General features: G+C 38.2%; 1 protein-coding gene across 1 annotated transcript in view; it reads left to right on the top strand.

Moving 5' to 3' along the window:
• Positions 1-3,222, top strand: part of kcnn3 (potassium intermediate/small conductance calcium-activated channel, subfamily N, member 3) — a gene marked incomplete at its 3' end in the record, with an annotated part of 71,116 nt that extends 67,894 nt beyond the window's left edge. The window contains exons 9-10 of the mRNA XM_079241327.1: positions 641-710; positions 2,797-3,222. Of these exons, the coding sequence (XP_079097453.1) occupies positions 641-710; positions 2,797-3,222 (496 nt within the window). The remainder of the gene's footprint in view (positions 1-640; positions 711-2,796) is intronic.
• Between the last annotated feature and the right edge of the window lie 8,788 nt (positions 3,223-12,010).

The following is a 12,010-nucleotide window of genomic DNA, read 5'->3' as shown; positions in this document are numbered from 1 at the left end:
GTGTGAACTGTAGGTGGAAAGCAAACTGCAAGCACAGTAACGGGGTGATTTAGAGGGTGAATACTTAACACTAAGTACATTTTCAGGTTTGAACCTGTCAGTGTAAAAGAAACACAAGTTCATAGAGGAAGAGGCTGATAAAATCACTCTTCCCTTCATTATATCAGAGGTCACAGGGCTTGATGAAAACACGGATTGAACCATTAATTATTGTACTGTGTTGTGAGTGTGAGACATGGTCTGTTTTTTAATTGGACTGAGGTAAGATGATTTATTTTATTTTATTTCATTTCTCGTAGTTTATTTCCCTGAAGGCTTTATTCCCCTTTTGCTTTTTTTTTGCTTTTTTTTTTTTCAACCCAACAGCTACTGTGCTCAGCAGTGATGGATCCATCTTATTGCTGTTTGTTTATTTATTTATTTATTTATTTTCACCAAAACATCATAGTGTTTCAAAGCACATTATGTTTTTTGCTGTGTTTGTGCAAATCCAGGGACACTGCAGGTAGAAATGAGGCTAAACTAGGCAAGGTGACCGCTTGTTGTCTGGACCCAAAGGGATTAACTCTGTAGGCTGACCACTGTGTATTTACTGGGTTTCAACTCTATTTGTGTGTTTTATGTGTGTATCTGTTTGCAGATTACGCAGTGTGAAAATGGAGCAGAGGAAGCTCAGTGACCAAGCCAACACACTCGTGGACCTCTCAAAGGTGAGATGTACATACTGTGCACATCAGTGCTCCTCACTATAAGCTTACAGGTTACTAAGTCATACCTAACATGCCTTTGCCCCCAGAGAACATACCACGGCATTCCTCTGTTTCCATGCTGACCTGCCCATTTCTGTGGCTTTGTGTCTCCTAGCAACCAGAGCAAGTGTGAAAGCAGGAATGACTGAGTGAGAGAGTGAGGAGGAAATGAGTGGAGGGAGGGGAGTGCTCGTGTTTTTCTGTTACTGTGTGGGTGTTTGAGAATGTGAGCGCACATGAATGTGCGTGTTTGTGAAAGAGAGAAACTCAGAAGAGAGTGAAAGAGATATGGACTTGAATAGGATGGAGACAAAGATTGAAGAAGGGTGTGTGTGTGTGTGTGTGAGAGAGAGAGAGAGAGATAGTGTGTGTGTGTGTGTGAGTGTGAGTGAGCATGTTTAGCACCTAATATTTTGCTATTATGGCATCTGAACAACTCCATCTGAATTGGCCACTTGCGCATTTACCATGGTTACAGGGAGCAGAATAAGCAAGGCAGGGACACTGTGCTGCCTTCCCTTCATTCTGTCCTTCCTCTGGCTCTTCTTCAGCTCTTTCTTCACAGCGTTATATCACCAAGTCACTTCTTCATTCCACCTTCTTCTCTCTGCTGGAGTTTTTCCTCTTTTGCTAAGTGTCCTACTAAACCGAGACAGCTTAACACCAGTATAAGAATTGTTCAGATGCTTCCCTGAAGTTAAAGTTCCAATACAGCAATAATACTCCAGCACAAGTATTACTGCATGGAAGTACAAAAGTGTTGATACTGCAACATCAGATGATCAGTTTTCAAGTGTCAGTGTTTAGGCAGCATGTGGAGGAGGTGTACAGTGTTTTATACAGCGACCCCAGATAACCTGGTGGGTTGCGTAATAATTAATACAAGAGAAAAGAGGAGAAACAAAACTTTCTAATTTCATTGTCATATTTTTCTGTTTCTTTTTTATGAGAGGTCAGAATCATTTTCTATAACACTTAGTCCAATTCAGGGTCACAGGAAAGATGGACCCATCCAAGCCATTGGCAAACAAGAGGCAGGGTAGATCCTGGTTAGGTCACCAGTCCACTGCAGGGTCAACACAGAGAAAAACAACCACTCCTGCCCACATTCACGAATATGGTGAATTTAGTGACAAACTAACCTAGCATGCATGTCATTGGATGGTAGAAGGAAGGCAGAGTGCACAGAGAGAACCCAAGTATACACAAGAACACGCAAACTCCACACAGAAAGGCAACCGTTCGAAGGCTCGAACCAGCTGTGAGGCTGTCATGCTAACCACCAGACCACCGTTCAGCCTTTAAAACCCACCAAGATAAAAGTATATGGGAACACCTTGCTGAAAGGTGTCTCCTCTGCTTTTTCACTATTTGAAGCAATATCTTCAGAGTCCTCTTACTTATTATCATGCTGTTGTTACACAATAAAAAGAAAACAATAAACTCATTCATCAAACAAAAGGTTTGACATTTTATAATCACAAAACCTTTTTGTCCATAACAAACATCATGAGCCCATCCTGATAGTTTGATTTATTATCAAAAGTTTGACTTAATTCAGGAAAGCTAAACTTCATTGTTATGACATAACATTGTGAGTCAGGCTCTATAGAGATGAATGTTGAATAATAAAAAGTTTAAATTATTTGTCTCATCATTTTCATCCACTGTGTTTAATGTTAAACTCTTCCGAATAAAACCCTTGTGTTCATTCATTCATTTAACTATAATGGTGCTATTATATGTAATAGAGTTAAAATTGACATTTTTTCTCAAAGGGGAAGTTTAAGGTTTATTAATACATAAAACACTTGTAAAAATATGAGTATTTGCAAACTGTAACTGAGTATTGTACTCTGTCACATCTTTCCCACTTTGGCTTGTCTGTCTGACCACATGCACTTTCTTTTTAGCTATTTTTTTTTCTTTTAAGAAGCAGTAATGAAGCAACCCTCCTAATGCCCTTGTTGTTATGCATGCTGTCTGTCTGCTGGTCTTTTCAAATCATTCTTGGTGCACTGAGACATCTCCAAATTTTCTCCCACAGATGCAGAGTGTCATGTATGAGCTCATGTCAGAGCTCAATGACCGCAGCGAGGACTTGGAGCGACAGATGCTGTCTCTGGAGCAACGGGTGGAGCAGCTCACAGCAGGCTTCAATGCCCTGCCTGCACACCTTTCTGCTACGCTTAGCACCCAGCATGCCGCCCTGGTCCACCTGCTCCGAGAGAGGGATGCAAGGGATGGCAGAGGAGTTCCAGGTGGAGGAGGTGCTGTGGTCCCACTGTCCCAAGGTGCACCTTTAACCACAGCGCCAGCTTCGACCTCTCCGGTCCAAGTCGCAGCTCCTCCTCCACCCCTATCGCAGGCTTCTACTTTGTCCTTAGAGTCCCCTCTGTCGCCCCCACCCCAGAACCCAGACGCAAGCCTGGAGGCTAGCTCCAACCCCAACTCCTGCACATCTAGCTGCTGAGGACAGCTCTGAGGAGCAGTAGAACACAAATACGGGAGCAAAACAGGGAGAGGGGAGGAGGGGGGTTGTTCCTCTCACATCAGACTAAAGGAGAGAAATTGGAAAATCTGTGGAGATCTTTTGAAACTATCACTCCATGAGGACAGGATGAAGATGGCAATGTCAGGAGAAATAATGGGATTAAGATGGACCGCTGGCTTGAGGGATGAGGCATGTTCGGGACGTTGGGGGAGCTTCTTTTTTTATGAACGAAGGAGAAGAAAAATGGAGACAAAATGGAGACTCTAAAAGGTATGAGGGGGAGGAAGGATGTCAGGATGGTGAGAAATGGAGGTAGAGAGAATGAGGAGGGGGTTGAGACAGGAGGAGAAATAACTAAGAATAATTATACGAACTCCTAAATGGAATCCTCTCCAATTACTGCAAAAGGCCTTTTATTCTCTCTTGCTCTTTCTCTCCCTCTTTCCCTTCTCCGAATCTCTCACTCCCTTCATCAGGAATTAATGACCATGACTTTTTATCCTTATGATGTATTTTCTATCTGAATGCTAATTGTGTGTTAACAAGCATCCCTTTAACAGAAGGTTCGATCAATACGACCATGATGCTAAAATAAAAAATGAGTAAATAAAACTAGCCGCATGCACCACACACATGCACACACACACACAAACACTCACACACAACATGCAATACAAGTTATTGCAGACATAATTACACAATCTCTCATAAAACAGGCCCTCTTTACACATACAAAAATGCACTAGTCCACGTGATAATACTAAAGCCTATACTGCCAAGCACTTGATGCACTGTCTATCTCCATAGAGCACTGCCACACTGTACAAAATGTTCATCTAAACGACGTATCTTCTGTGGGTGTGAGCTAATGCAGCAGTTTAGACTTACGATGCATAGTTGTGACATTTTAACAACTCAACTGGGAAAATTGGAACAGGTCACTGGGCGACACAAATTGCAGATGAAGCTGGCATCAGCAAGGGGAACATGAGTCATCTTAGTGTCTTTTAGTGACGCTGAAGCTGATAGCAGATGGTGCAATAAGATAGCATAACTACAACAGGGCTTTATTACTGCATTTGCAAAATCACACATTGAACTAAGAGATGTTTAAGTGTTCCCGAATCTTATTTGTACTGAGATGAGCCCGATGGTGTTTTCCAGGGCGTCCATAGAGTATAGATTAGATATTAATAGTTGTATCAAGTGCATTAATTTTTGGGTGGTTGTTGAAAGAAAGACGCAATTTTTGTTTTACTGGAATCTAACCCAGTTTTAAAAAAAACTATTTACAACCATTTCAAAGCTATGAAAAATACTGACTCCGTAAGTCAGTTCTTTGCACAAACTTAATGCTCCGCGTTTAATGCGAGTTCCTCTTTTTTTTTTTTTTTTTTTTGTTAATTAAATTAACAACCAGAGGTCTACAGCCAGTTGAAATAACAATCAAATCTCCTATCAAGGATAAAACACAGTTTAATTGCTAGCTGCTTTAGAATATTTTACTTTACTTCACTCTTGGATAATGTCCTTAGAATAGTGTAAACACAGACTTTATACAGACAAATAAACTGACTTGATAACAATGCAGCACTGACTTAGATGTGTCATTGTAAGTTTACGCGGTTAAAATGTTTTCCATGAATGGCTTTGACCATGACCCTCACATTACTGCCATTTCTGTCTGACTTGGAGTCCCAAAAGCAGCTCACTATTATCATGAATGTATTCTGTGCAAAGAAAAACACCCTTGCTTGCTTGATCATTTAAACTGTAACGCACATGCACAGATATATTCACACACAAACACACACATACACACACACCTCAACAACCAAAGTGCTCTCTCTTAAATGGACTTCAATAAAAGGCAGGGAACGCTGCTGTCACTGGGGACAAAAGATAGCAGGAGCAGGCGTTGCTGATATCTTTGACAATATTTCTGAGGGAATAACTGTGAAAAAATGGGCATGGACGTGTTTGAGTGCAGTGCATGGGCTGCTCCAGAAGGAGGTGGACTACGGATGGTCATAAGGGAACACAAATAAACCTTTCAAAGGATCAATGGCCATGAAGGAACAGCTGTTCTTGAAATAAATCACATTTATCTGAAAGGAATTCTGAAGGTGTGATGGGAAAAGAGACAAGAATTTTTTTGGTTTGGAGACAATACTGAAAACTATCTTATAGCGACACGCTGTGGCCGGAATACTGAATTACATGCGCTTGGAATATTGTACAGTATGCTCTTAATGAATTTAGCTTTGTATTGCTTAGTCTTTTCTACCATTATGATTAAACACAGTTTCAGCTGATATCTACCATTATTAAACTATAGTATTCTTCTCATTCATCATGATGATTATGATATATGTATTATCAATACATTAAATACTTATTGACAAGGAAAGTGCCGTTTGAGGTTGAAATTATTTTGTAATTTTATTTTATCAGAGAGAATTAATAAAGTATATATCTATAACATAATAGCTTCCATGTTTTCTGAGTCACAGTTATTTATTCATCTTGGTTTTTGTTGGTTTTGATCAATTTTTTGTTTGTTGTTTTGTTTTTTTCTTTTATTTTTATGCTTCATACTTAAATAAAGTACTCTTTAATGTATGAAATGAGACATATTCCAGCAGGTGTACAGACAACATTTTGTCTTGACCAAGAGAAAATTTTGGACACTACATTTTTGCAAACTCATATCTAGAGGACACGGTTTTCCACTTTTTGAGTTTATGAAGGAGCTTTTTACCCCAAACTGCCCCCCGATGTGCCTATCGGGGTATGAGTGTGTTGAGTGAGTGTGTGTGCGAATGGGTGAATGTGACAAGTAGTGTAAAGCGCTTTGAGTGGTCTGTATGACTAGAAAAGCGCTATAGAAGTACAAGTCCATTTACCATTTACTTCAACATGAGGGAACTTTTTTTTTACATCATGGGGTTGCTATGGATTTCCTGGATCCAAGTTTCATTACAAACTTTTCACTTTCACAAACAAATCAGCCTTGGAAAAGTTATGGTAAGTTAAACAGTGTGTGCATGTCAGCAATAATGGTGTGCTTATCAGAATTAATAAATAAATGTTTTTCACTGACAAAGCCATGGTATTAGGCTCCCTGGAAATAACAACTAAGTAATTGGCAAAAAACAATTTAAGATGAAAAAGTTTGGATAAGCTGCGCAAATAAACACGCTGGCTCAAATTCAATTATTTGTAATAATGTAAATTGAAATTAATTGCTTTCAAAGTGTATCAAATTAATTTTAACTGAAAGGACAGTCATGTTGTGTAAATAAAAATTGATTAGGTGTTTGTGGATAAATGGGTGTGTAGCCATGTGTACTTGCACTAATCCCTGTCTGTGTACGCATAGAAAGCTTTTTGACCCTTTAGTCTCTGAATGATGTCCCTGAGTTCAAACATGGCTTTAAAACTCATTTTTAAATAAATAAATACACACATAGTTCTCAATGACAAAAGAAAATCATGTTTTGCAAACAGTGCTTTTATATTCATTGCTAAAGACGGAACTATATTAAAGTAAGTGTTCAGAGCCTTCATATATGGTTAAAAAAAAAAACATGTGAACGCATTGTGAATAATCCTGCAAGCTTAGCCCACCTTTCAAGTGGCGGCTTCTTCCGTACTTTTAAGCAGAAATGATCCAGGTGTGCCAGGATAGACAGGGAGTATTAGTGCTTCAACATGTTCAGGCTCTGGCTGGGTTAGTGCATTACTTCTACAGAGTCTCCCTGAAACCATCCCATTGTTTTCATATCTGAAAAAACAGGGTGAATCATCTTGAACTTTAAACCTGAAAACAGCTTTTTCTGTGGATTGCTGTTTGTTTTTCTACAGCTGTTCTACTCCTCTGTCTTCACTTGTCTCCAGTGTCTTGTCATAACAAAACATCCACACACAATAATGCTGCTATCATCATGTTTGACCTTTGGGATGGTATTTCTAAGGTGTGGATCTTACTACACAAGTTGTCAGGAATCATAGCAAAGTAGTTCAGCGGTTGTTTAATCAAATAAGAGGATATTACTTCCTGTGGTCTGAGACTCATTCAAGTTTCCTCTGGCAAAATTCCCAACAGAATGGTGCATCGTTTGGTAATATCAGCATTGTGTAATATCAGCATGGCCACTCTACAATACAGAAATGAATGATGAGTGTTGCAAGAACTGATGTCCTTTAAGGTCCTCCTGTCTCCACAAAGTGGAGGCATGCATCTACATGCATCCACACACTAGGTGCATTTATTTCAACATTATTGTGTTTTATGGGGCTGATGTTGGGCTGATGAAATAAAACCTCCTGGTGAGTCTGAAAGCTGATTAATGGTGTTGTTAACTAGAGTTATATAACTAGATAGACAGACCAGATAGATGTTAACCCAATAGAGCCCAGTGTGACATATTTGATACGTACAGTTTCTGAGACATTTTGCATCACTTTATGGTGAAAAGTTTGCTCAAAATCCTGCTGAACATAATCTGTTACTTGTCTTCTGCCCTCAGATGCCAGGATGCAGAAGACTACATGGTAATAATTGTGACATTACATTTTACATTTTGTCCAAGGGACAAATAAAGACATCATTTTCACAAAATTGGACATTTCTCATCATTATTTCATGGGTCAAGTCTTTCTTATCCTCTTGCTCTGAATAAAATTGCTGTAATCATTATAGTAAAAGCAACTGTTACAGTCAATTATTGAAGATCATATTCTGCAGGTGGGAGTTGCAGGTGACTTGGACATTAATGATGTGATTTTTCTTGCTGTTGCAGAAACGGATCTGGGGAGTGTCCAGTCTACTGCACCAGTGGTGTAATATGTTTGTTTTTCACATGACTATGATTTCTTTATTTGATTTTTTTAAAGTGTCAGCTTTATCAATAACTGCAACAAAAATAAAAAGGTTCAAATGAGTTTGCTCTTAACTTTAAAATTTTTTCTTGTTTGTTTATTGAATTTTACTTTTTTTTTTCATCAAAACAGTCACAGTACAACTTTATTTTACTGGTATTGTAAAAACAACTCAAACATCTTGTTTATGTTAAAGTCCTTCTACAGATTTGTTGAGCAATAGAGCTGCTTGAATCAAACACCCCCAAAGTTCACACAAACACATCTAGCCTAAAGGCAGCCACACACACACACACACACACACACACACACACACCAGCCTCATATACTGCAGAAATTAATTCACCTGAGCATAAAAGCACAAATTGTAACAACTACACTGTCTCTTCTCAAGGAATGAAATAGATTACTTTGGATAAAAACAAGCTTCATATAAAGCCTGTTGGGTGTTTTGCCCAGAGTGAAGGTGACAGAGGTGTGAAAGCTATGCAGCCTGAGGTGTTGCCATGCCCAAGGCAAATAACATACCCAGATGTGATCATCTAAGATATTTGCAGGTTCTGCTTCCCCGGGGGCTTTCATCATCTCTTATGAGGGTGTGTGAATTTTCATGATTGTGCTCTATCATTTTAATGCCAAGGTAATGTCCTTATATCCTATGTCTCTGAGTCCCTATTCATTTTTCAGGTAACCCATTTGCTTTCTCAAGATTGCTGTCTGAGCCAAGAGGATCAACAGATGCAGGTATAATAATGAAAATTGGGATACGTTTTTTAGTCATATTCCAGCCAAAAGTAATGAGATTATGTCTGCTGGCAAACTTTATTACACAGAAACATTTAGCTAAAAGCAAAATCAAGGAAACTGCCAAGAATGTGACATCAGAAAGCACATGAGCAGAGTGAAATAAAAACACTTTTCAAGGTTCTATAAAGAAAAACCAATAAGAAAATAGTTTGCAGTGTTGCTTAGATGCAGGAAATTCAATGTTGAATGTACAACCATAAAAAAAAATTACTTGTAAATCCTCTACAAGGTTTTTACTTGACTGATGTCACAGAGTTTGAATTTGCAGTTTAAAAACCAAAAGACAAAAGAAATTTTAAAGGTAAGTTACGCTTTAAACTCAAATAATAATGTTATCGTTTCACTTCACGCAGAGGTATTTTTAAATATACAAATTTGCTAAATATAAAAAGACATGTGAATGTGAATTGTCCCACCCAATAACCAAGAGCCATCCCTCCCAGTGCAAAGTCCTCCACTTTTAAAGTGCATTCTTACATGGGAATTTGTGACAAGTTTCAGAACAAAAATAGTTGATCCAAAATTTGAGCCTACTGGATAGATTGAAGCAGGAAAACATGGGAATTTATGTCATGGCCCCTTTTTGCTTGTGGCTTCTCATGTTCTGTTTTGTTCTCCCTCTGTGGAGACCAGCTGCTTTTCAGAACTAAAAGCAGAGACCTATTCCCACATGCCTGCTGTGTAAGCAAGGATGGCTAAAGTGGTTTTGTGCAAGTTTCTGGTATAAGCAGAATAAGAGAAACCCATATTGGTGCGTTGGTATTAGAGTTTGGCTGCCATTGTTACCTGTCTGTGCTGCTCAGATCATGTGGCCACCATGGTTTATCTGTCAAATGTAATGCCACCAGTTTTACAATCGGCCTGAATGCCACCAGGTTCTGTCAACAGGAGACTGACTCATAGCTGCATCTATTGTCTATGGCTTCACAGTGCCCAGCTGATCTCTGCTAGAAGTGTCTTCTATGTATACTATAGACTTATACTTTAAGCACGTTGGTAAATGCAACACATAATTCATACTCATATAATGATTCCATTGAAGTAAACAGCAGTGTACACCTGTGTGTAGGTATGTAATTATCTCTAAATATAAAAGATTGTGTTCATTATTGCGATGCGTTGCAGGTATGGATACAGTACTGAGTGCCGCTGGTTTTGTAGAGGCTTTATTGTGAGCTTGACAGTAATGTTACCATGGTGATGATGACGGAAAATACTGTCATAGCAAGAATTGAGGTTGCAATTCACAAAACTGACGCACTAAAGACCTTCAGAGGTTTATTTTAGGACCCCTGCTTCTCAGTATGACCTCCCATCAGTGTGCATTGATGCTGACTTGTTCATGCATGCTGATATAACAATGCTCTTCTCTTATGGGGGAAAAAAAAAAAAAAAGATGCGATCAAATTAAGAAATGAAATGCAAAAAATTGCTAAATTGCTGAAAATTTCAGTCTAACCCTAAATGCTGGCACAACTTTTTTTTTATAATCCTTTCTAGTAAATACAAACCCAGACATTTTTCACAGATTTTTAAAAATGGACAAAACATTAATAATGTCCCATAAATCATATATTTACAGGTCACGCTGGACATAAACTTTTGTCTTTATAAAAAGACTTGCTAAAGTAATAACACGGAATTTTAGAAATTTTAAATACATTTAACATTAATTAACTCATAATGCTCCTCGTGACATCCTAACACACTGATTATGTCACACTTTTTATTATACATCACAAGCTGGCATGTAAAACATCTATAAAATCATTGCATGAGAGCACTCAAAATCCATGACAAACAGCCTTGACTGTACCTTCACTGTAACATCCTGAAATAAACATAACACTGAGTTTTGAAAAGAAACTAAAATATTTTAACTTTTGTCTTGCATTAAAAATTCCTCATAACTCCACTGCTCCTTGTTTAGGAAAAAGTGTGTCTCTTACATCAGAGAAAACATCTAGGATGACTCGGTCTGCAGCAAGATGTTCATTTATTATTCTCAGACATAAAACATCGTTTGGCTGAATCTTCTTCTCCTGCAAAGCCACACATTTGTGGAACACTCGTCCGACAGAACTAATTACATACAGAAACTTGAAAATGTTATCATGCCTCACCAACTGACTGATGTCTAAACAAACATGTACACACTGATATATTTTGGTTTTGTGTCTGTGTGTGTGTGTGTGTGTGTGTGTGTGTGTGTGTGTGTGTGTGTGTGTGTGTGTGTGTGTGTGTGTGTGTGTGTGTGTGTGTGTGTGTGTGTGTGTGTGTGTCTGTATGCAAGTAAGTTTGGACAATTTAATGTTAACATTTTTTTTCTTTCTCTTTAATCTTTTTGTCTTTATTTTTTTTTAGCATTAGTTTTAAAGATTTAAGTAAAGACTTAAAGATTATATAAATTTTTCTCTCTCCTCTATAGCATTTTGTCTTTGTGTGCTTATCTTCTACCATTAATATGTTCCATTAGAGTCTCAACACCTCCACACTTTTAGAGCATTCCTTAACCTCAGCACTTTAACATCTTGCATTAATCACCATCATTCACTCACTTCAATCTTCGTTTCACAGACACCTGCATAGGCATTTTCACTTAACGTATACTCTCAGTTTAGAGCTTATTGTGTAAAATACATGAGTAAGGAGTTTGAGGTAAAATGCTTTCAGCCTTTCTTTTTGCTCAATTAACTTTTGTTGCTAAGTCCATTAGAGAAATAAGTGGATCACTTTAACTTGCTTGGAAGGAAATGCTTTTAAAGTTTTTAAAACAAAAACTTGCACTTTTCTTGGTGTAACCAATAAGTTTGCAAACTCTGGAATATTTATTCCATACCTTAGTCAGCTAACACACTGTAACTGTACTGCTGAGACTTTGTCTTCTTTAAATCAATTAATGTTTTAATGTAGTGTTAATGCCAAGACTTAAGAAGCCTGATCTGCAATTAACAGAAATTTATACAGACATGTGAAGTGTGCATGTATTTCCAACTGGCCACTTAATGAAAAGGTTCCTAGGAAGAGAAAGCATAGTTTAAGTGATACTAGTGATCTCTGTGGGGAGCTGCTTGTT

Source organism: Telmatherina bonti (assembly GCF_933228915.1).
Source record: "Telmatherina bonti genome assembly, chromosome: 5".
Lineage (NCBI taxonomy): Eukaryota > Metazoa > Chordata > Actinopteri > Atheriniformes > Telmatherinidae > Telmatherina > Telmatherina bonti.
The sequence above is the reverse complement of the archived record's forward strand: the minus strand, read 5'-3'. Positions and strand labels throughout refer to the sequence as shown.